This window comes from Neofelis nebulosa, chromosome 14, assembly GCF_028018385.1.
Source record: "Neofelis nebulosa isolate mNeoNeb1 chromosome 14, mNeoNeb1.pri, whole genome shotgun sequence".
In the NCBI taxonomy this organism is placed as follows: Eukaryota; Metazoa; Chordata; class Mammalia; order Carnivora; family Felidae; genus Neofelis; species Neofelis nebulosa.
In genome coordinates, this window is record NC_080795.1 from 46,969,032 (window position 1) to 46,994,676 (window position 25,645).

General features: G+C 40.9%; 1 protein-coding gene across 3 annotated transcripts in view; it reads right to left on the bottom strand.

Moving 5' to 3' along the window:
* The window catches only part of YWHAZ (tyrosine 3-monooxygenase/tryptophan 5-monooxygenase activation protein zeta), a 34,542-nt gene extending 11,983 nt beyond the window's left edge, over positions 1 to 22,559 (bottom strand). The window contains exons 1-3 of one of the 3 annotated variants that reach the window (XM_058698708.1): positions 22,540 to 22,559; positions 21,206 to 21,397; positions 17,931 to 18,235 (exon numbers count right to left, since the gene is read on the bottom strand). In XM_058698708.1, the coding sequence (XP_058554691.1) occupies positions 17,931 to 18,224 (294 nt within the window). In that variant the 5' untranslated portion in view covers positions 18,225 to 18,235; positions 21,206 to 21,397; positions 22,540 to 22,559. Of the gene's footprint in view, positions 1 to 17,930; positions 18,236 to 20,545; positions 20,569 to 21,205; positions 21,398 to 21,726; positions 21,828 to 22,539 lie in introns of those variants that run through there. The other 2 variants (XM_058698707.1, XM_058698710.1) reach the window with 2 other exon arrangements.
* Positions 22,560 to 25,645: the final 3,086 nt, after the last annotated feature.

Here is a 25,645-nt window from a genome sequence, read left to right on the forward strand (position 1 = left end):
GCTACATAATCCATATGAACCTTGCTGAAATATAATTTGATTTAAAAATTCACAATATTGGGGCAGGTGGGTAGCTCAGTTGATTAAATGTCTGACTTTGGCTCAGGTCATTAATCTCGCAGTTCGTGAGTTCAAGCCCGGCGTCAGGCTCTGGGCTGAGAGATCAGAGCCTGGAGGCTGCTTCAGATTCCATGTTTCTCTCTCTCTTCCTCTCACCCATTCACACACACACAGTCTCTCTCTCATTCCAAAGTAAGCACACATTAAAAATTCACACTATTTTCTCTAGCAATTTAAAAACCTGCTTTTGATGACAACCACTGTCTCTTAATGTTAAGTGGAACAGAAAGCAGCAAGATACCACTAGAAGCCCACATCCAACACCTCTCTGTAAATGTTCATTATCCAGTGCTAAGTGCTATGGCTCTTTTTTAATGTTTATTCATTTTTTGAGAGAGCAAGCAAACCAGCATGGGTGGGGGAGGGGAAGAGAGAGAGGGCGACACAGAATCTGAAGCAGGCTCCAGGTTCTGAGCTGTCAGCAAAGACCCCGATGTGGGGCACAAACTCACAAACCGGGAGATCATGACCTGAGCTGAAGTTGGACGCTTAAGCAACTGAAACACCCAGGCACCCCAGAAATGGTATCATTCTTAAGATGAGGCACTGAACCTTAATCTAGTCAATGGATAGATTATGTGGCCCTTGAGGTTAGAGATAAAAGATTTTTCTCCATCTACAAATACAATTAAGCTCTTAGGTTGTGAAAACACTTAAGATACACATATGGGGGTCAACCAATGACCTTTTCCCCCAAACCAGTCAATCTACCACAGCACGATACATTAGTAACAGTTTCTAACACATGCTTTGATCCAAGAATGATCTAATACCATCAATGCTTTGACTTGGAAGTGTATTAAAATTAAGGAACCACATAAACCGACATGTCATGTAGTCTTGGCTGCCCTTCCTGAGATAGGCTCAACTTGCCTCCTGACAAAACATTCAATCCTGACTGTGGTCAAATACTTGGTCTTCTTTTATTTATTTATTTTTATTTTTGGGAGAGCGCAAGTGGGGGAGGGGCAGAGAGAGTGGGACAGAGGATCCAAAGCAGGCTCGGTGCTGACAGCAGGGAGCCCTGATGTGGGGCTTGAACTCACAAACCCAACTCATAAACTGAAATCATGACCTGAGCCAAAGTCCGACGCTCAACTGACTGAACCACCCAGGTGCCTCTGTGGTCAAACATTTCTAAAGAAAGGTTTATAAACTGAAAATCTATAGCCATTCTACGGACATACCACTATCACTAGTCCTTTAGTATGATTATAGTATGAAATTAAGAGGAAGAATAAAACATCAAACCTTTAGGCAACAATTAGACCAGAAATCACCTACAACACCAAAACTATTACCTGAACCGGTGGCAAGACTCTAATCTCTGGGTATCCAAGCACTTCTTGGAACAAAAGTTCGGTAATAAAGCAAACACTCCAAAATCAGGCGGACTTTGAAAGCTCCTCTTGTCATTAATTTTGGTATCTCAGGCCAATTAATCTCAGCTCTAATCTACAAAATTAAATCAAAATCTACTTCTATAAAATGATCAAAATGAAAATCTACTTCAAAGGCTGCTACGAGGTCTAAATGAGAGTATAAATAGGAAAGCGGCAATCTCAGTTCCTGATAGAGCAGGCACTCTATTCTGATATAAGGTAGGAGGATCCCAATATTCAAAAATCTGCTTTAGTGCTCTTGTAATCTTTTTTTTAATACTTTACTTTGAATTCAGGAATCTAAAATTTGTGTAACTATTAAGAGGTTGAAATAGTGTGCAAAAAGCTTTACTTTAAAACACAGGATGGTCCTATCAAAGGAAAGTAACACTTTCCTTTATTCTTTTTACAACAGATTTGTAAAGCCATAATCTATGGAAATAGACTGCCAATTGCCTAAATTCAAATCCCAGTTCACCGCTTACTAGCTGCGTCACCTTGACAAAGTTCTGAAATCTCCCTGGGTCTCAAGGTTTCTCATCTGTAAAAGGGAGATATTATTGGTAGATGTAACACACAAGATTGTTGAGGATTAAATGAATTAATACATGGAAAGCATTTAGTACACAAGGGTACCCTTTGGAAGATAAAACAATTTAATCTGAACCAACAGTTCTCCAACCAACTATTCTTTCAAGTACTGTTTAAACTAATCACGTAAACAAATTACCATAGGAAGTATTTGCACTATAGATAGTAACTTAAATACCTTAACCAACCAATCCACCACTCTCCCAGAAATCCACCTTAAGTCCAGACTAGACTCCCCTCTTATGTGATCTAATTTCCTCATGTTTAAAAAATGCTAACTTATTACTCCCAACCATGGTACTTATTATTTCTCTCTGAACAGATACACTTGGTAGGAAAAAACTAAGTAGTGACAATAAATGCCCTGTATTTACAGCTTCAAGGTTTTTGGTCTTGAGATCTCTTCATACTCATTAAAAAAAATCGGGGGGCGCCTGGGTGGCTCGGTCGGTTAAGTGTGCAACTTCAGCTCAGGTCATGATCTGGCGGATGGTGAGTTTGAGCCCTGCGTCAGGCTCTGTGCTGACAGCTTGGGGCCTGGAGCCTGCTTCTGATTCTGTGTCTCCCTCTCTCTCTGTTCCTCCCCCGCTTGTGCTGTCTCTCAAAAATAAACAAACATTTAAAAAAATTTGAACAGCTGTCAAGATCATGGAAGTGGATATAAGTTTTCCAAAATTCTCATTTGTGCTTCAAAGCTTAAACTGTATCAGTGGTCACAAATACCAACTGTTCTCCTTACTGACAAGCTCACTTTCTTCATTTTCAAGATGATGTCTGCCAAATACCCAAGTTTGAAAAACCATAGCCTGCCTGTCTGTCATTCTTTGAAGTAAAGAGTGCTCTGTGGGTGGAAATGAGGAGGCAGCTAATTCAGCTCACAATTCAAATAATCACAAAAACTTCTGGAAATAACTGCTATACTTCCCATTATGCCTCACAGAATACTAAAAAGAGGTCTACATAAAGGCTATTAATGATTTTACAGGTTCAAGGACATTAAGCTAAGCTGGTCTTTCCCCCCTCCCAAAAAGTGGATGTGTGATGGTAAGGATCATATAAATTACTAACACAATATGGTACTACTATCTTTATTAGTATTGGAACCAGCAGTTTCAGCCACCACCGTTTTTGCATAAGTGCTAATGACCAGAGTGAAGAGTCAATGGTGACTTAGTATTATCATGAACATAGTTGTGACCTCATGGAGCCCCTCTAAAAACAATCCACAGATCACTTTTAAGAACTACTGATTTAAAGTAATCTGTGCTGGGGCACGTGGGTGGCTCAGTCAGTTAAGCATCCAACTCTTGATTTCAGCTCAGGTCATGATTTCATGGTTGGTGAGATTGAGCCCCATGTCAGTACGGAGCCTGCTTGGGTTTCTCTCTCTCCCTCTGCCCCTCCCTTGCTCACTCTCTCTCAAAATAAACCTTAAAAAAAAAAACAGGGGTGCCTGGTGGCTCAGTTGGTTAAGCATCCGACTTTGGCTCAGGTCATGATCGCTCAGCTCTCAGGTTCGTTAAGTTCGACCCCCACATTAGGGTCTCTGCTACCAGCAGAGCCTGCTTTGGATCCTCTGTCTCCCTCTTTGCCCCGCACCTGCTCTTCTCTTTCAAAAGTAAATAAAACATTTAAAAATAATAAGTAAATAAATAATAAAGTAATCTGTGCTAAATACCATCTGTCTTTCAGTATCTAGTTCTAAACCTATGTTCTCCCTAAAGCTAATTCTCAAAACTATTCTGCTTAGGCCTACATTTTCTGTACTTCTAGTGTTTAGTGAAGAGCTTTTAATTAAAGGAAATATCTTAGCTTTTTTTTTATTACACCCATATAACACTACAAACCATTAAAAAAAAAAAAAAAAAAAAAAGGCATGTGTCAATATAGAATGAAGCCTAAGACAAACACCAAAGTCTAGGTGTGTGTAGGCCTGCGTGTGCACAATTTACAGAATACTTTAGGGCTTTTTTTGGTTGGTTTTTTTTTTTTTTAAAGATTTTATTTTTAAGTAATCTCTACACCCAACGTGGGGATTGAACTTACAACCCCGAGATCAAGAGTCATGTGCTCTAGTAAACAGAGCCAGCGAGGCGCACCCAGAATAGTTTGTATATGATCCTACTCATGTGTCTTCTTTAAGCTTTAAGGACACAAGTGTTTACACGGGCACCATAAATTCTCAGAAGGATACAAAAAGGACTAGGACTAATAGAGATTACCTCTGAGGAGGTAGGATAAAATCAGGTTTTCATTCATTCATTTATTTTTTACTTCATATCCTATGTTCTATAACATCTAAATTATTATCCAGAGCAATAATTTAAAATAACATTATGATTTTGTACCTTTAACTTCACACATACCTCCATATTCTTAACCTGCTTACAGGCTCTTTAAAAACACAGATTTTGTACATATTAGGCCCTTAAATATTAAATCCTCAGGCTGAATTATTACATATGTGTAATTTCAATAACTTCATTTTAATATAACAGAAGAAACTTAGAATAATCTTAAAAGAGAGTCAAGGAGGAAATAATCGTAGCTCAGCAACCTGAAGACTCTCAAGAGTTCATCATCTTACCAAACCTCTAGTTAAGACAAAACAGGACAAATTTTTAAGCTTGGTACTGTAGGTCAGATAATGATTATTCTGCAAAGAAACGTTCTGTTTCTCTAAAGACCTAAGAAACTCCTCAAAAATGACAAGCGTTGGGTGCTGGACGCACATATACAGTTGATTCTTCAATAACATAGATTTGAAGCATGTGGGCCCTCCTATTAAGTGGATTTTTCACAGTACTGTACATTTATTTTCCATGATTTCCTTAGTAACATTTTTTTCTCTAATTTTAATATAGTGTACAACACATATAACATAAAAATATGTGTCAACAGACTGTTTACAGTACTGGTAAGAAGTTTTTGGGTACAGTCAACAGTTATACAATTTTCAACTGTGTGGGGAGTCCATGCCCCAACTATATTCAGCAGCCAAGGGCCAGGCTAGGTACATATATAACCTAATATGCTTCCAGGACCTCTGGATAAGCTCCAAGTTTGTATGTAATAACCCTGAAGTAGGCTAAGAGACAAAAATCCACCAGAGATAGGGTCTTCCTGTGTCTCACCGCAGCATTAATTTCAAACCCTCTCCCTTCCAATTTTATCCCAGGAAAACTTCTCTAATGCTGAATACTGAATACTTCCCACACCACCACTATTCCTTAGATTTCCTTAGATTTTCTTTAAATTCAAGGTCACTATTTCCTATCTTAAATGAGAGTCAATTTATAGACTATGGGTCCTTAGAATAAACTCCAAAAAATGAACAAGAACCCATTATAAAATGTTTATATATTTATTTCAGCATTAAAGAATGGCCACTACGCACTTAAATTACATTGCTGTGATATAGACTTGCCAATACATAAAGCCAACTAATAAACAATCTAGTTCAAAGGAAAATTACGAGTTGCAGAACTGAGATATCTTCCCCCTTTCAAAGAGTAATCCATTCATGAGAAAATTGACATAACCCATTTAGAAAGTACTTCAACAAAATACATTCAGTTCGTAACCTCTGACAAAACAATCACACTATGGGGCATCTATCTTAAAAAAATTCTACTGCTTGGTACTTTTGTATCATAGGGTGTTTCTAGAAGTCCTTGGTGCTGTTTAAATTAATGCCCTATGTAAATATAATTGGTTAAGTAAAGGACAACATCATGTTATCTCCGGAGGGGACTATCACTTCCAGGAATTCTTCTCTAAAATGCACAATCTGCATAATAAGAACTCACTAGACAAATCCAAACTGAGGGACAGTCAACAAAATAACAGGAACAGTAGTCTTAAAAAAAGTGGCAAAATCATGAAAGGGAAAGAATGAAAAACTGATTCAGATTAAAGGAGAGTAAGAAGGGGCACCTGGGTGGCTCAGTTGATTAAGCATCTGACTCTTGATTTTGGCTCAGACCACAATCTCTAGGTTTTGAGATGGGTTGAGATAATCCTTGGTGGGCGTGGAGCCTAGTTAAGATTCTCTCTCTCCCTCTGCCTGCCCCCCACGCCCGCAAGCAAAAAAAAAAAAAACAACAACAACAAAAAAAAACCCACAAAACCAAAAAAACAAAAACGAGAGTAAGAAGACATGACAATAAAAATGCAAAGTGTGAACCTGGATTAAATTCTGGAAAAGAACTAGAAGGTTATAGTGGTACTATTTGTGAATAAATTCTATAGGTTATGTAGTTTCTTTCATCAGTTATTTTATAAAATACTGATTTTGGTAATGATACTGTGGTCATAGGACATGTTAACATATGGGGAAATCAGGTAAAGGATATATGGGAAATATACTTGTTTTCCAATTTTTTCCTCCAGGTTTGAAATTATTTCAAAAAATACGATAACTGGTCAGAAAGACAATTTAACTACCATATGTAGATAAGACCGTTTTCTCTTTTAGCTATTTAATACTATAATTATTACATAAAAGTAAGTTTTAAAAGAAAAATTCTTTTTAATAGTGACTATTTCTAGAACATGGTAATACCAGTGAGTTTGCTCTCCATCCACATACCGTTCTTATACTCAATTATGTTTTTCAAATTTTATTATTGGGTTGGTAAAATTTCTATTTAGGAGAGAAACAGCAAGAAACAAGTGATGATGCATTTGTAAATAAAAATATAAAGGGTGGGAAAGGGTCCCACTTTTTCTTTGAGTATCCCAACAGAGCTAAATTTAATTTCCCTTAATAACTATACATAAAATGTCATTTGCAACTAGTAAAATAGCCCCAGAATATCAAAGCAAAAGAACTTTTAATAAGATATTTATGGACTGCAATTTGAAAATATACCTGGAGTAAGCCGCCTTTGACTTGACTTCACCAAATATGTGAATGGGAAAGACCCACTCCTCTGTTTCAAATTGTACTACCATGGCCCTCTTCCATGAAAACAAATGAAGACATTAAGATACAAATTTTCTGTTTTCATACAAATCATGAATGAAAAATGCCAGTGGTTAAAAGGGAAAAGGGCAGGAAATTGAGGCACAAAGGACTCCAAGTGTGATTCTCATTATTTGCAGCTAAGTACAGAACCCTAAAATACAGTCTAAAACTGAAGTCATTGTTTTTAACGAAACTAAGCACAGTGATAATTTTTCCATTATTCTGACAATCCCCAATCCCTCTCAAAAAATTTATGACAGAGTAAACATCATGTCTCAATCTACAACTAAGGTGATATACAATGATAAGACAAAAAATATTGGGAGCCTGGGTGGCTCAGTTGGTTTACTCTTGGTTTCAGCTCAAGTCATGATTTCATGGCTTCATGGGTTCCATGCTAATGGCACAGAGCCTGCTTGGGATTCTTTCTCCCTCTCTCTCCCCACCTCCCACTCATGCTATCTCTCTCTCTCTCCCTCAAAAAAAAAAAAAAAAAAAAAAGAGAGAGAGAGACAAAAAATATTAATGTTTATGGTGTAACCTAACCTCTGACCTTCAGTTTCTAATCTGCGATAATAAAAAAAAACTAGGCTGGATGCTCCTCCAAGCCTAAAATCCAATGATTCTAAAGTTCAACTTCCAATGTATTTTATTATTTAATTACAAGCCTCATAACACCCTGCAAAAGTCATTTTTAATAACATCTTCAATAGGAAATTTAACTCCAATTTTACAGCACACTGTGTAAGTTCAAATTTCTAGTCTTGCACAATTCGTTTGTGGAGAGTCTTCCCAAAACTTTTTTATTTTGCAGAGCAAATGAGCCTTTTATCATTCCTAGATCTAAAATTTTAAAAAGAAAGCAGGATTGTTTTGTTGCAATACGGGCCCATCGATTTGGAAATTAGTCTCTTACTCCCCCTTGTGGCTGGAATGGCGTCTTTTCTCTCAACTGCAATTTCCATTAGTTGCTTCCAACCAATTAGTTAAGTGCCCCACCAAAACTGCTAACTAATCAGGTGGTGTCAAGAACTAATTTGCAGACATTTCTACTTAAATCCACTTTTCTATGCAATGTTGGCCTATGAATAAGGTCATATGGTATGAAAAAAACAAGAGCTGCTTCACTTCAAGGATGGGGATCACAGAGGATTCTGACCAATCACTTAACTGAACACATTTGCCATTAATAAATACATGCCAAATCTTCACCATTTAACTTCTAGAAAATCAACAACTGAATTTGAGAAAACCAAGATATATTATCCCTGGTGTTTAAGGAATGTCAAAGCCAGCCTGAAATTTCATTCTAATTCCTGTCGAAAGCTGCAACAGTTGCTCCCTGATTTTTTCCCTCCAAATGAATCAACAGATAATTTGCAGAAAACTTAAGTGATAGAAAGGCTGGTGTTCTAAAACAGTTTGCATGTATGTTTTGAAATATTAACTGGGTGAAAAGACTCACAATAAGTGGTATGAAAAAATGCTAAGTTAAATCAGGTTCAGAGAACTGTCTGCCTTTGGATCCTTAATACCAGCAAAATAATCTTAGGATAATCAATGTTTTACCTCATATTCAAAATGTAGCTCCTAATGATTAAAAGTAAATGGTGGAAAGTACCAAAAAGAATTTATAGACCATTAAGTGGTAACTAGTAAAACTGTCCTGCTATGCCTGGGGGGCTTTCCTTCTTCTCCCCTGCTAGCTGGTGTCAACCTTGACCTGGGCGGTCACCGATCAAGGCCCCATTTCTCAATATTTCCATCACAAAACACTTTTTGTTTAAAACACCTAATTTGACAGTGTTTAATTTGCACATACACAAATTTATAGTATGTATAGACTCCCTAGTGGGACTGTATTTTGTTAGCTGTTTTTTAAAAAAGGTGAAGACCAGTTTTTTCATATTCAAACAACATGAAGTACTTCCCCTCTCTCATATTATTTGTGTCTATTTTCCTAAGTTGTCAAGATTTTTTAAGAGCAAAGGACTTAACATCCTAAAGGTAGATACTATCATCATTCCCATATTGAAGATGTAGAAAGTCACAGGAATGTAATAACTTGCCCAAAATCATTAAAAAAAAAAAAAAAAAAAAAAAAAAAAAAATCAACGCCTAAAAGTCTGCATAGCCTGTTAGATTCTATCACCCTTTAAAGGTTGTATACGCTTTCCTTTATTTTTAGAAGAATTTCACAAGATTATTCTTCAAGTCTTATTCCTGTGATCCAATTAAATTAACACTCTGATGACAATCCCTTCTATCAGATGAAAACAACCAAAGGGGGAACTGGAAGGAAAAGTCATTATTCGTAACAAAGGGCTTGATCACTTTGGGATGTCATATTTCCAAACCTCTTCCAAACACAGCAGTACAATTCAAATCACTGAATTGAGAACTTACTTGTTCTAAGTATACTCCAAATGCTGCCCTCAACTGTCAATTCCACAGAATCACATTTTAAAAGTAATGCATTTGGGGTAGAATTTTCATTAAATGTCCCTCTGTTAAATGTGGTCCAAGTAGGTCTATGTCCTTCTAAACTCTGGGAATGGTGTTTATTATATGTGTTAAGAAGCAAAAAAAGGAAAAAAGGTTTTTTTCAAAAAAGCATTTGTAATTAATCAAGATGAGAAACCCTCAGTTCAGACTGGTTTCGGTTCCTTAGTAATACTGCTAATTAAAAAAAAACTCCTAGATCCCAAAAGCTATTTTCAAGAAGGCAATTAACCTCCCCTGAAAAGCGTTTTTAACTTCTCATTAAACAATTCAAATAAATGAAATCCCAATATAACAAAAATTGGGCACTCCTTCCAAATTAAATGCAACAGGGTCTTTCTTAGATTAAAAACAAAACAAAACAAAACAAAAAGAACAGGCATACAGGAGGTCAACCGTCTTCTTTTGGTCTACTTAACTCTACATACTAACATTTGACTGTCCTTACATTCTCACCTTGCCATCCTGCCTATGGCTAACCCCACTGTAAGCATATTTTCATTTAGGGGAGAAGGAAAGAATGCTCACAACAAATTCTGTCAAAAGAAACTGACAAAAGTTTTTATGCTGAAGTCTTTTAGTTATCTATCTCAATGTAAACAAATGTGCATGTGCATACCATGGGACCATGCTAATAAATTAATCAGCTAGCTATAAATTCATGCTTTGTTGCCCCAAGAGCCAACTGTAGCTATAAACAAATAGGCAAGCCACTAGAAAATAACTAGTGAATTCTGACAAGATGTACTTATGTCACACATTGTATCTTACCAAAAAATGCAAAACTAAATCAACCACAAATGACAACTGGTACCACATTTTCATTCAGAGAGAACAAATGAAGAATGACCTGTTGCACAGAAATGTACCAAATACACTGGGAACTGTTGAGACACAGTGGCTAAGCACACCATTCCTCCCAAGCCAGTTCAAATCTGTGCTACCTAAAAAATATTGGTAAGCTTAGTATCTAATTAAATACCATAAACATCAATGGTCTATCCTGTTTTCAAGGAGAATGAAGGAATGGAGCCAATCCTCTTTAGTTGAAAGAAGAAAAAAAAAAAAAGAACAGGATAAAAGTAAATTCTAAATCCTAATGAAGCAGAAATCATCAGGCCATAAAGATGGGAATTAGCAATGGTTTGTAACAGGAACAGTGAGTGGTTAAGACCAAACTAGACCCAAAGGCTTTGTGTATGGGATTTTGACAAAGAGCAGTCAGAGAGAAGGAAACCAGTGTTTTACAGATATATAAGAGCTGTATGCAGCACAGAACTGCTAAAATTAGGTAGACAAAAGGACAGGTAATTTCAAAAGAAAGATGAACTCTAGCTTTTGACATATTGAAACTGACAGCAATCCTAAATCTCCTAAAGAGCAGTGTTTACTCTCAGTGTAAAACCATCATAATAAAAAGCTGCAAGAATGAGGATGAAATCACAACAGGGATCTCTGAAATTCTAGGAAAAACAATACTCTAATACCTATTATAATTTCAGTGGACTACAGTAAGTTTTCTAAAACATGGTTGACATCTGAACATCTTTAATTTAAACTTAAAAATTTTTTTTCATACATAGACACATTCTTCAATGTGAATGCACCAAAGACTGCCTACTTTTGGGATCAAAAATACGTAGTCAAATTAATCTCAATAGCCCAATAACATTTAATTCAATATTATAAAGGCCAAACTATTTCATATACTGGGCTCCCTTTATGTGCCCGAACCACCATAGATATATAGAAAATATAGAAAGAGTATCTATATAGAATGTAGACACTATATTCACGGGGTAAAAAAGTCTTTCATAGGTTAGAGCCTCAATTATAAAAACAAGATAAATGTATAAATAATGATTAACTATAAAATGGAAGGCAGTGAGAATCTATTCTGGTATTAGTAAAAGGAGAAAATGAGTCCAAAGAACAGAACCAGACCGTCAAAGATCAAATCTTCAAAAAATCTGCCACATTATAAAAGCTCTGATTTTCTTTTTCGCCTACCAACCCACCTTCTAAGAGGCAAAATTTGGTGTCATTTTTTAAAATGTTTTGAGAGAGAGAGAGACAGAACAAGGGGGGTGGGGGGGGGGGGGGAGGTGCAGAGAGAAGGAGAGACAGAATCCCAAGCAGGCTCCGCACCATCAGCACAGAGCCTGATGCAGGGCTCAACCTCACAAACTCTTGAGATGACGACCTGAGCCAGATCAAGAGTCAGATGCTTAACCGACTGTACCAACCATATGCCCCTGGTGTCATTTTCTTTGCTGAAATTTTTTCCTGTCCTTTGAAGTCACCCATTCCTTAGTTTACAGCACTATACTAGGTGTATATACAGTAGGTATAATAGTGTAGTATGATCTAACCAGTACCCATCTCTCCTAGTCTCATCTCTTGCAATATTACTGAAAAAGCATTTTAAAGGAACCGATGTTCTCTCCACCCAATGTTCTGATAGAATGATCCTGAATGCAACAACTCTTCTACAAAAGCATAATGTGCTGAATTAACCAAATTTCACTTAATTGACAACCTAAATTATACTACATTCTTCACTCCTAGCTAAGCAAACAGGACAATGACCATGACTTGGGCTAAATGCCTGAGGATAGTAGGCTTTTCAGATATTCTCTGGAATTCCCCTCAGCTTCTACCAGCAGTTACTGGTATCTGTTTAAGATATCCAATGAACAATCCAATATTTGTTTCCAAACCACGCTAAACTGGCTATTAATTACTTAAAATGTTATGCTACCTAAATATTAGGAAATATGAGTGTGAAAAGGTAGGTTACTATGAAAACTAAATTAAGTGCTTTGGAACAACTAGTTTTTAAAGGAGAGTCACACACAGAAAAATCACCTGGGTTCAACAACTGAAAGATTAGAAACAATTACACATTTCTAGGATTCTGTACTGACAGTTTATCAAACATTTATGTTCTCACTCTACTATGCAAACCCAAAATGTATTTTATAAAGGATTCATCTGTAGGAGTAGTTAGCAAAGTATTTGAAAAGGTTATGGGGAGCACGTGGGTGGCTCAGTTGGTTAAGTGTCCAACTCTAGGCTTCGGCTCAGGTCATGATCTCACAGTTCTCAGTGTGCAGCCTACTTGGGATTTTCTCTCTCCCTCTCTCTACCCCTCCCCGCACTCACACTCTGTCTCTCCCAAAATAAATAAATAAAACTTAAAAAAAGTCTTGGTCTCACATTAAAAACAGACAACAGAACACATATAAACATCTACATTTTCATTTAAAACAAAGGTTTAAAACAAGTATGATTGCAGACTACTTTTCAATTAACCAATTAATTAGGATGCCTCTACTGTACCACTACTGAGGTATTACCAGTAGGATTTCTTTAACAAAAAAGCTGAGTGTTCTTAAAAAATGAAAAGCAAAATTATTCTTGGTAAGCTATTATAAATAACTCTAAAGTAGCTTATTTTCCACCTTTTTTTTTTTTTTTTTTTTAAATTTTTGGGACAGAGAGAGACAGAGCATGAACGGGGGAGGGGCAGAGAGAGAGAGGGAGACACAGAATCGGAAACAGGCTCCAGGCTCCGAGCCATCAGCCCAGAGCCTGACGCGGGGCTCGAACTCACGGACCGCGAGATCGTGACCTGGCTGAAGTCGGACGCTTAACCGACTGCGCCACCCAGGCGCCCCTATTTTCCACCTTTCTAATTCAAAATGCCTCTGCTGGGGCTGCAAACAATTTCTTCCTTTCTCTTCGGTAGATTCTAAGAGTTGGATCATTATTTTAGAAGTATGCCTGTCCTTCCTATACTTTTGGGATTTTAACTCAGGTGTTTTTCACTCTAATCCCAACTTTAAGTCCTTTAATCATTTCCTCAGTTTGCTTTTAACACACTAATAATAATCTTCACGGCTCATCTTATGACTAAAACTAAACATCTCCACGTCTATCTCTTACTAGAACAGGTAGAAAGCACCCCATTCTTTTTTAAGTTTGAGAGAGGGGGAGAAGGAGAGAAAGAGCACTCACATGCAAGTGAGTCGGGAGGAGCAGGGAGAGAGAGCTCGAGAGAATCTTTAGCAGTGCAAAGCCTGATCCCACAAACCCTGAGATCATGACCTGAGCCTGAAATCAAGAGTCAGATGTTTAACGGACTGAGCCACCCAGGTGCCCTGAACATACTCCATTCTTACTGAAGTACTGCTATACTGGAAAAGGATAGGTAGCCTGGTGCTCTTAAGTTGTTGATTATTCTTCCCCTTCCCACCAGACAGCAAACACCTGCCTTTCTATTCTCCTTTTATTTTCTTTCATTTCCCTATCATACACCTCGGACTTCCCAACTGTATAAAACACCTTACCAGGTGCAATACTTACTGCTTATCACGATTAACTCTTCAAAAAATATTGTATTATCGAAAAGACTCTGTCCAATGTATTCCTCTCTAGAAGAGACTGTAGGTATCTACTATGCCACAGAAGGTCTTTGTATTTTGAAACATACCAAAAGCCTTTTGACAAAAACATGTAAATATATTAAGTGGTAAAGATGAGTATAACTGTAGAATTCTTTTGAGAAGCACTTATTCCAATAAATGAGCTGCGTAGTGATTTTCACCCTACAACTGCATACAGCGGTTTTCAAAGCCCGAGGCACATATGAAGATATTCAGACCAGGAAAGCCCCCAAACCTACCTGGTTTCTTAGCTGCTTAATAGCAGTTCTGTAGCCTGGAGATAAAAACCAATGCCTAGCAACCACACCTTAAAAGTGCCCTGGGCAAATAAAAATGTAGAAAAACTTAATAAAATTGAATTCAGTCAAATTAACTGAGTTAACTATTACTGTTACTCTCCTACTGTTGCCAACTGTTACAAATGCTAGATTCAAGATTTTACTGCTTCACCTCCTATAAGCTGTTGTCTTACTCCTGTGGCTTTCAAATTTTTTAATACAACTTCGGAAAATTTACTGGTCAGTATGGACCCTCTGCCCCACAAAAATACAGTTTTTAAGGCTTCTTGGATTTAAATCCCATTCCTAGACTCTTGAGTTAAGAGACTCCTGATTTCATTCTCCATCACAATCTTACAGGGTAGACATTATTCTAATTGAACTCCATTTTCTCAGAGGGACTGCATGATTTCCTTAGGCTTTGCAACTATTAGATGGTTAAAAGTTGGTCTGACTCAACCAGGAGCCTGAGTGGCTCAGTCGGTTAAGCGTCCAACTTCAGCTCAGGTCATGACCTTGTGGTTCGTGAGTTTGAGCCCTGTGTTGGGTTCTGTGCTGACAGCTCCGAGCCTGGAGCCTGCTTCAGGTTCCGTGTCTCCCTCTCTCTGACCCTCAGCTGCTCACACTCTGTCTCTCTCTGTTTCTCAAAAATAAATAAACAAAACAAAAAAAAATTTTTTTTTAGGTTGGTCTGACTCAAAACCTGGCATTCTTTTTACACCACTACATTCTTCTTTGAACTTGAACTGGGTTTTCTAGTATATATTTCCTCATTTTGTCATTTCACGTTCAAGACAAAACTGTCCAATTTTTAGCTTCTTCTATTGGGTTTATGCAGAGGAGGTATTAGAGATCACTAGTGTTGGGTCCCTGCCTGACTACCAAGAGAGCTTTTGGTCTAAGATCTGGCAGGAAAAGGCAGACTGGATTAGTTCACATATTGCAAACTTCAAATTAACAACACAAGGAAGAATCCCAAGTTCTCTAGCATAAAGAGAACTCCATGTTGTCAAGAATATGCCTGTGACCATTTTCCACAGTAATGTTCTACAATTCTTGCACAAAGTGACAAGGCTACTCTTTGTTTAGTAAATGGTATAAATTAAACAAACACTTGATAAATGCATATAACCAGAATGGAAGTCACCATTTTATAACAACTAAAAAGCTCTTTAGAAAAACTTAGCTCCTTTTTATGAGAAAAGATCTTAGCCAGTATCATATAGGTGCTTGATAGAACAATGAAGTCTGGTTCATCACTGATGCAACCGCAACAAAAACATTAAATTCTGAAAAGGGATTACCTGCTTATTTTTCTCAAATGAAAAAAAATGAAAACAAAAACAAAATCAAAGTTCAGAAAAAGCTAGAATAAAAATTATGATTACTTTTTACCATGTGAGACCTTAAAATATAATTAAAACAACCTTTCACTAATCATCAAGTACATCAAAAAAATTTTTCTCTACAAGAAATGGCAGTTCTTCCGTATTTTATTCTTCCATTTTATTTGAAGGGGAAAAAGGAAATTTTATGTAAGCTATTTCCAGAGCCAACATGACCTGTTTGAAAAAAGATGATAGGCCTACTTGTAAAGAACCACAATATCTGTAAATACTGAATTTTCCCAAGATGAAACAGAAAAGGCCTTGGAAAATTAGCAGTGCTGCTGACCTAGTTCTACTACCCTCTTTTCCAAAAGAAGCCTTCTTGTTCATTTTCTTAGCAAATACTTGAGTACATACTATATGTTAGGAAGCATGAACCACGCAAAGACCACTAACAGAGCAGAGCTGAAAGATCTACTTTTAGATCACCAAAAGACCAAGGCTGGAAGCAAAACTTTGTTTAGCTTTTGTATAGTGAAGGAATTAAACTTTGATTTATCTATATGCTCAAGGTGGAAATTTCACTCAGGCTTGGTGAGAGGCCAGTACTATTCTGAAGGATAACATGGGTAGTCACCAATATCAAACCCCATTAATAATCGACAAACAGAAGGTATTTACAGATTAATCTAGTTATTCTCATCCACTGATCCTTTGCAGTATTTTTTTTTCTTGGTAAGGAAACAAAAGGAAAACAAAATTAAAACTGCTAGTCTTTTCCTAGGAAAATCCTCACAATGACAGGAGCTTTTAGACCTTGTATGGGGAAAACATGCAAATACCTACCTGAAATAGCAAAGAAGCTTGTTAGTAAAAAGTAAAATGTTACTACATCCCCTTTTACTCCTAAGATTCCTAAGCCAACAAACTCTTTGAAACCAAAATAAAAATTATCTAATCTATCAGGTGTAATAATTGGGGGAAAACCACCAGAGCTACAAAATTCAGTATCATGTATGCAGGTACTAGTCAGTAAAGAGAGTAAGGGGGGGAAAACACCCAACACATTTTTTTATTACAGAAAAACATTATTTTTGAATTTTAAATATTCTTATTACCTTAGCAAACCACAAGATAAACATGTTATTTAGCCTTAATAAAAACATGGAATTCCTTTCCCATCTTAAAAATAAATGACACCTACCAACGTGAAGATTTTAAATAAAAAACAAAAAAGCACCGAAGAAAGATAATACATGAGAAGATTTTGTGAACCCATGTTAACTAAGATAAAAAATATTGTTCTTTAAAAGACAGCACTGGGGCGCCTGGGTGGCTCAGTCGGTTAAGCATCCGACTTTGGCTCAGGTCATGATCTTGCAGTTTGTGGGTTCGAGCCCCGCATGGGGCTCTGTGCTGACAGCTCAGAGCCTAGAGCCTATTTCGGATTCTGTGTCTCGTCTCTGGGCCCGCCGCCCCTCCTAATCCTCATGCTGCTCTGTCTTTCTCTTGTCTCTCAATAATAAATAAACGTTTAAAAAAAAATTAAAAAAAAAAAAAGACAGCATGAAGAAAGTACCATTTCAGGAAAATATTCATAATTTAGGATGTAAAGCTATTCTACTAGTAATTAAAGACTTGTGTGTTAAGGAATATTGCTATGTTCTATTCTTTTAAGCTTCTTAGAGAAGCAGTGCTTCAAAACAATAGGTACTGAATTCTAAAACTACTTCTTGACTGAACCTGAAAAAAATCAGGTTTGAGTTATTCATGATTTTTTACTCTAGTTGTCAAAGTTGACCTCTAACACTTAAATGCAAGAAGAGGCAAAAAGCAACTCTGAAGCCATGATTTTTGGCATAGCTAATTCATTACATTATACTGGCTAAACCAAGGAAGGGTATTAAGTCTGTAATGAGTCTTCTATTACATCTCTCATACATAAAACAAGATATGCAAAATTCCTGTATCCACAGATGTACATTTAAGAAAATGAGTTCTAGAACTACTACAAACACCCTGACCACGACAGAAATACTTTTATCTTTTCAATTAGTATAAAATATACTACCAGTCTTTTTTAGTCTACCTGAAGTGACTGATAATCAGTATTCCATTTAATTTACACAAGCTTAACTACAACTGTTTTAATAACCTTTTAGTAATGACACCCTGAAGACTTCCAAATTGAGAACGCTCAATTTTATAAAGGAAAAGAAAAACCAAAGGAAGAAAAAGTTGAGACCAACACCTGATATTCATTATAGGAATCCTATATCATAGTGAAGCTAGACTGAATGTTTGGTTCTCACCAGTACATCATTGCAGATATCTCTGAGCTCGGTCTCAATTTTCTCTCTGTATTCTCGAGCCATCTGCTGTTTTTTCTCAGCACCTTCCGTCTTTTGCTCAATACTTGAGACGACCCTCCAAGATGACCTACGGGCTCCTACAACATTTTTATAAGCAACTGAGAGAAGATTCCTCTCCTCATTGGATAATTCAGCTCCTTGCTCAGTTACAGACTTCATGCAGGCTGCCATGTCATCATATCGCTCAGCCTGCTCGGCCAGCTTGGCCTTCTGCACCAGCTCATTTTTATCCATGACTGGATGTTCTGCAGGGAAAAAAAGTAACATTCAGATATTTTTTCCATGAAAATAAAGACTCAGTATTATACCTTTTGTAAATGTTAGATTAACACCTCAAACCTAATTGCCTGTGGAAGAGTCTTCACATGAGGAATTTAATGCAGCCCTACAAAAGGATGACAAGAGGAAGAAAAAAAAAAAAAAAGGGAAGGGAGAAGGGAGAATGCCCTCAGCCTTCAGGGGGCAAATTTAAAGCCATTAACATAAATGTAGCAAAACTAAAATTGCATTACATCATCTTTGCTCAGAAGATTCTAATTTCACATAAAGTCAAAGCACATTTGATCAAAAGGCTACCTTAAAATCCATCCCTTACCTTACTTGGCCAAAATCTCAATTCCAATTTCCATATCCTAAGTAATCCAAAAGTCAGCCGTTTTTCTTTAGTGAAAGCAGTACCAATGAGGAACGTTACAACCTCTACCATTTTTCCAGAACCATGATTCAAGTCAGCTTAATGTAATTCGTGTCTGTTCATTTTAATAATACCTACTGTTATAGTCAGAAGCATTTAAGTTTACATTTTATTGGTATTACTCCCACCCCAAACCCAGTGATCTCTGCAACACTTGACAGCTGATCTTGGCATGATAATTTTCCGGAAGAACGGGCCAAACTGCTTGATTTAAGGCATTTTGAATACAAAACAAACAACCTCGCCTTTGCCATCTAACAGACCCTAACACCTCATCTACCTGTACCTTGTTATACATACATGCTTTAAAAACACATCCATGAGTCCTGACTCTTACCTTCATGTGAGCACTAAGATGTATTCATTAAGTGCTTCTAGTGTGATTGGTGTTTCTTATGTCACTGCTCTAGTTTAAATGCAGAGTTATTGCATTGTTTCCAGTAGTCAAAATTTAACTGGTTATATGATCACTCAAGCTGCCCTTACCATAACTTCCCACCTAATTAATTCTCTCTCATCTTCAAGTTCCCTAGACCTTTTTTAACTTACCCGTTATACTTTTCCTTAAAGATATCCTTTTGAAAGGTGCTAAAACAGCACAGAAAGATGCTAAACCATACCCTGATCCCACAGCAAGTGGGAAATATAGAGCCTGAAGTGCACTATTAAAAGGTGAACAGAAGAGCCACTGTCACTAGAAGAATTGACACCCGGTATCAGATCCTTCACCTTCTCAGGAAAATCCCACAATACTTCTTTTTTAAAGCCAAATCGGAACAAGGTGAACAAGTAATCACCTAGCTTGGGTGCAAGGGATACCGTGTCAAAGCGAAACTATTTAAAATTTATGATTACATACCCTCCACACCCCTCAAAATTACTAATTTTCCCCCTAGGATCTCAAGAACGCTCTTAGGTTAATGCTGCTTCTAACGAAAAATTACAAAAACCAGTACAAAGGTTTCTCTCCCCAACCCCTCTGGTACAAGGGGAAGTGGATCGGGCTTCTCACACAGTAACTAGTACTCCAAGGCCTCGCCTCTTTACTGCGGAGAAGACTAGCCGCACCCATTTAACCCTTAACCAACGTTAAGACGTCGAGTGAGGTGAAACGAACACTGGCAGACCTTGACTTGAAAGTGCAAATCCTTCCGTCCGCGCTATCCGCAACCACCCCTCCTTGGCTCCGCCCAAGTCCCCGATTCTCCCTCTTTGTCATGGCGGATCTGTGTCAAGGAGCCCAACCTACCGCCGAGTGTTAATTCCCCCCACCAGAGCAAGAGGGAGGAGCAGCGCGCCCCCGCCCGAGCCGGGGAAGGGTGGGGGGGAGCAGCCCGCCCGCCCCGGGGGCAGAGACGCCAGCGCCGCCCGCAGAAGCGGAACCACGACCGGCCGGGCGGCGGACACACCCCACTCTCCCACCCGCGTCTCCTCCGCCACCGGACACCGCTGGTGCTCATTTAGTCTATAAGGACCCGACAGCTGCAGCAGGTGGGGGAGGGGGCAAGAGCCACACCCAGGCGAGCGGGGGCCACAGCCGGCTGTTACGCTCAGCCTTACCCGCCCCAAGAGGAGGTCACCATCTAAAAAGCGAGCACGGGGACCCTCGGTTCAAGCCCACCAGACAGACGAGCGAGACGCCGGCCCACCGTCTTCCCCATTCTCTTCTCTATCCCCCGCCCTGGGCGCACAGCCCCCATGCACCCGAAGGAAAAACAAAAAAACAAAACAAAACAAAAAACCCCAGCCCCATCCCCCACCCTACCGCGGAACCCAGGAAATTCGGCCCCGGGTCCCAGGCCAGCCCCACCCCGGAGCCGGCTCCCGCCCGTGCCAGAAGGGAGGCCTCGCCCTCGCGTACCTGGCGGGCGCCTCCGGCCCAGCCTCGGCTCGCGGCCCGGTCCCCAGGCCCGGCCCTGCCGCCGCGCCGCCGCCCGGGTGGGGGAGGGCTGGGTGCCGTCGCCGCAGCGCGGGGCGCGGAGGCTGCGCTGAGGAGCTGGCGGGAGAGGCAGGGGGAGGGGAGGGCGGCGAGGGGAGGGGGCGGCCTCACCTGCGCCACTGCAATGCCCGCAGCCGCCGAGTCATTATCTCGGGCGGAAGCGGGAGGCTGGGCGGCGACGAGGAAGGGGCTTTGGGGGGGGGGGGGGAGGGGGCGGCAAGGGTGGGAACGGATCGCGCCCAGCGGAGCCTCGGTCACCCCCGGGAGCCGGAGGCCGGGCGGGTCCCTGGGGATCTCGCGTGTGGGCGCCCATTCCACCCGGGGGACGGGGACCGGAGCTTATCGGGGCCAAGGCGTCGATCCGGAAGCAAGCAGCCCGAGGCGGCCGCGAGCCGCCCGCCCGAACCCAGCGGAAAAGCCGCCGCCCGTCTCCGCCTGAGGAGACTCCGCCTCAGCCCAGCGCCGCTACCGCCGGGCGAGCGAGGCTGAGGGGCTGTGGAGCGGGGACGGCCCCCGCGCTTTCCGAAGGCTGGTCTGGGAAAGGAAGGAGTAGGACGAGGCGGCGGCGGCCGGGTCTCTTACCTGTGCCCGGAGTGGGTGGCGGCGGACGGACGGACGGACGGGGGCTCAGCAGTCTCTGGGCGGCAGCGGCGAGGCTGAGACTCTGTCCCTGGATCTCGCTGCTCACAGGCTACAGCCGCTCCGCAGACACGGGGTTTCCTCCAATCACCAGCCCCGGCAGCAGGGGCACCACACGCACGATGACGTCAAACGCTGCTATGGCAACCGTTGATTGGTGCCCACAGCTCTGGGGGCCCAGTGCAACCGCCGCTCCCTAGCGCGCGCGTCCTGCCCGCCCGCGCTAGAGGGCGAGCGGCGGAGCGCACCACCTCTCCCGCTACCAACACTCCTCCCCAGCCCGCTCAGCTCCCAACTTCTCTGCTCTTGGGAGAGTGAGCCTGGGCAGGAAGCTCCTTCCTTTTCCTTTTCCCCCTCCCCCCACCACTACCTTCCTACCTCGCCTTCCCCTCGGATCCCCCGCAACCTTCCCAGGCTCACTCTTCCTCAAAACCAGCAAGAAGGAAATTCCTCCCCACCCCCACCTTGGTTTTCCGTGCGGCCCTTCTGCGCCTGCGCCAGTCACTCCCTCTAGAAGGGGCTCCGGTTCAGCAACATCCGGGACCTTTCACATCCCCCCCCCCCCATCCCCTTCCAGGGGCGCCCTGGTCCGCCCCGCCCTCCGTGCCCCGCGGTGGTTAACTGCCTCCTGGGCCGGCCGGGGGCTGGGTTACGCGAGTGGCTCCGCCGCTCTGGCATTGTGATCAGGCCTTGGGGGTGGCGGGGGAGGGCGCGGTCAGACGGTCGGGGAAGGGCGGTGTGGCGCGCTGCCCCCTCAGCCCGCCGCACCCCGTCGCCAGGCGGGGCCAACCTGAGCGCGCAGCCCCTCCCTTCCTCCCTTCCGCCGCCGCGGCTCTACCTGCTGGCTCGCGGAAAGCGGCCTTAGACCTTTTAAGGCTCGGAATAGGGAGTGAGGCGTCCGGCCCCGGAGTGTGGGCTGAGTGACGGGAAGGTTTTCCAATCGGGGCCTCGGGATGTGCGCGCTGTGACAGCTGCGAGGGGACAATGGGGGCGCGAAGCGGGGGTGAGGTGGGTCGGGCGGGGCGGAGCTGGCGGGAGGTGAGGCCTGGAAGGAGAGGCCGCCGCTTTCGGAAAGCCTACAACTCCCGAGAGGAGACTGCAGCTCTCTTAGATGGAGGGTTCGGGTGATCCTGGAAACCGTAACACGAAGAGAGGCAAAGAGCGGAGGTTGGACCGTACTGACTCGTTTCTCGTAGATCAGATTTTTCCATCCAAATCATGCGTCCCATTGAAGACTTCATGTTGCAGTGATTTAAAACCTAAAGATCATTCATTACCTGTTTTCTCCTGAAGCAAGGTTTGCGGGACGTGGTAGTTCCCAGGGACCCCGCTGACCCAGCGGGCAGTGGAAGGGGGCCGCAGGCAGGGCCAAGAGCGGGGACCTGGAGCCAGGAAGAGGGTAAAGTGAGGAGCGGAAATTGCAGGTGCCGCACAAACGGGCGGACCTAAAACGGTAGAGCCTCCGCCCAGTCAACTTAAGGAAGTTCAAAGAGATACATCGACGGTGTAAAATGCCTCTGCCTCTTCTCCCTTTAAATGTGTTAGAGCTAAGAAAAGATTAGCGCTTGGATGAGCTGCAAAACCAGTTGCAAAAGTCCTCTAAGTTTATAGTTGCAGTGAGAACTCAGAAATCTCCCTATTACCTTTTGCACACTCCATCTTGGCCTTACAGATTTTTCCAACCTATCCTTTTTTTTTTTTTCTCCTCCTCATAAATGTACTCTTTAACCCCCATCCTCTATTTCCCCCATCTCCCTCCCTCCCTCCCCTCTGGTAACCATCAGTTTGTTCTCTATCGTAAAGAGTCTTTCTTGGGCTCTTTTTTTCTTCCCAACATATCTTTATTGAGCACCTACTAGGAGACCTGCCTTGAGGCACAGCAGACAAAGGAGCCTCTGAAGAGTTCAGCCTCAAGTTGTCCAGAGGATTGAATTTGTCAATCGCAGACACGTAAAATCTTTCCTCGCTCTTGCGGCGCCTTGTCTGTTATGTATGTTGGATACAGTGTTTCTAACACAGACTGGTCTGCAAATTACGTTTTGCCTGAAGTTCCCGCTGGCATTTAGACAGTAAAGCACAAACCAGGAAGAGAGTTTTCCAGTTTCAGGGTTTTTTATTCCCCCCTCCCCCCCCCCCCACCCCGTTTCCGCATCAGGACAGATTCATGCTAGGCTGAATGGGTGAACAAATTGATCAGGGTTATATTTCTGAGATGGTAAAGTCACTGTTCTTTGACTCCCAAGTAAATTCTTTGTGAGAGTGACTCAAAGGAACTATTTCAAAACCCTTTCCTTTTAAGTTCTCTTTGCTTTTGTGCTAGGCATGGCACCAGAAAGTTGACAGAAAATATTGTTAAATCTTACTTAAAAGGGAAATTGATGTTTCTCTAATCTCAACAATGTGTGTAGGTAGAACATATGCCTTTTTGTTTTAGAGGAGGTTTAGGGATTCCTATGCATTAATAAATTGTGGATTTACTTTAGGAAACCGTTAAATTAGGCGTTTGCTTCATGTTTTAAAGAGCAAGTCATGTGTGTAGGAAACAATAGGAAGTATTAGGTTTTGGTTTTTTTTTTTTTTTTTTTTTAGTATTAGGTTTTACATACTCCAATCAAGGAATTTGAGTTCATGGAATAAAGGTGTAATGAGGTTGCAGGGAGGCAAGAATAGAGAAAGTCCTAAAAGCCCCGAGTGATAAGTATATCAAGGAATAGGAATATATATGGCAAGGATAAAGGCAAAACGAAGAATGAAGAGGACCCATGAACTTGAGCTGGGGAGAATTACTGGGAGAATTTCATGTAGCCTGACCTGTTTTATTTTCTTCACTGTTCAACTTTGTTGCCTCAGTCAACTTGCTCAACCCTCTGTGCCTTGATTGCCACATCAATAAAATACTGGTAATAAACACACTTAACTTGTTAAGTGGTGAAGATTAAATGAAGTTTTGTATATATGTAGTATATAAGTGTCTTACAGAAGTAGTTATAAGATACATAGAAGTCATTATAATCTTATACTCCTTAGCACCATTCATTGCGAAAAGTAATTGAACTATTATTCATTTATAAGCAGACATGTCTCTACTGTTCAAAGGGTTGTGAAGGCAAAATGAAGCTATTTAAAATGTCTTTAAAAAGTGAGGTATAAAGATGTTCCCTCTGGAAAGGCAAATTTGTGTGAGTTTGTCAGGACTAATGAGACTTAAGGGATAAGACAGTGAATATTTCTCCGTTCATGTACAAGGGACTGTAATGATGTCTTCACATCTATGCTATACATTAAAATAACAAAGAGTTCAGGAGAATTTGCAAAAGTGCATCATTCAAATTGGAAAAACCTCGAAAGATCAACTCTCCTGATAAGCAGCAGTTACACGATCTTTTAAATTTAATCTCAATTCATTCAGGTTCTAATCTCACGTTAATATTATGATTTAATTGGAAAAATGCAGCATGGTTTAATGGACTTCGGAGTCGGGACTGGGTACAAATCTTGGTTTGTCAATCAGGCTTTTATATAACCTCAGGCTACTAAATGGGACACAATACCCAATTCCATCAGATTATTGCAAACTTTGAATAAGAAAGGAGAGCGCTACACATTGTGCTCTAGATCACGATTATCTGTGGTTGGAATAATCTAGAGTTTGTTGCAGAGGCCGACTTCACCAAACCCATTTTGCTGTCAGGGCCACAGCTAGATTCCATGGCTCAGGTCTCCCTTGCAGTTAGGCGTGGCCATGTGAGTGAGCGCTAACTAATGACCTATGACCAATGTGAAGGGCTCCACTTGTAGGCCTGTCCCATAAACTTCCTCTGTGGACCTCTGGTCTGTCCCTGAATAGACCTCTATCTGTCAAATGAATGGGAAGGATTCCAAGTCTTTAGAGGGACCATGAAATGAAAGGAGCCTGGAAAAAGCCTTTCCCTGGCTTTCCCTGAAAGCCTTTCCCTGACCATTTTAGACTTTATTAAGGGATAACTTCTAATTTTTAAGGCACTGAGATTTAGGATTTATCTCCTAACAGCTAGCACTTGTGATACTGTAGATGGCATTGGCAAGTCCAAAACATGAAAACATTTAAGAAAAAAAAGGGGGGCGGGGTGGTTTGGGAAGAGAAACAAATGAAATTAGGGAGTAAGAAAAAGGAACCTGATCTTGTGAGAAAAGGCAGTTTCAAACATTCTCAACTACTCTATTGACTTCTAGAATGACCTTAGAAAAGCAGGGTTTCCTTTCTTAATGCTAAATCAAACTGATAGTCTCACTACTTTATTTTCTTAATTTGCCAATTAACAAAAAATAAAATAAAGCTACCATATGATCCAGTAATTGCAATACTGGGTATTTACCCAAAGTACACAAAAACAGTAATTTGAG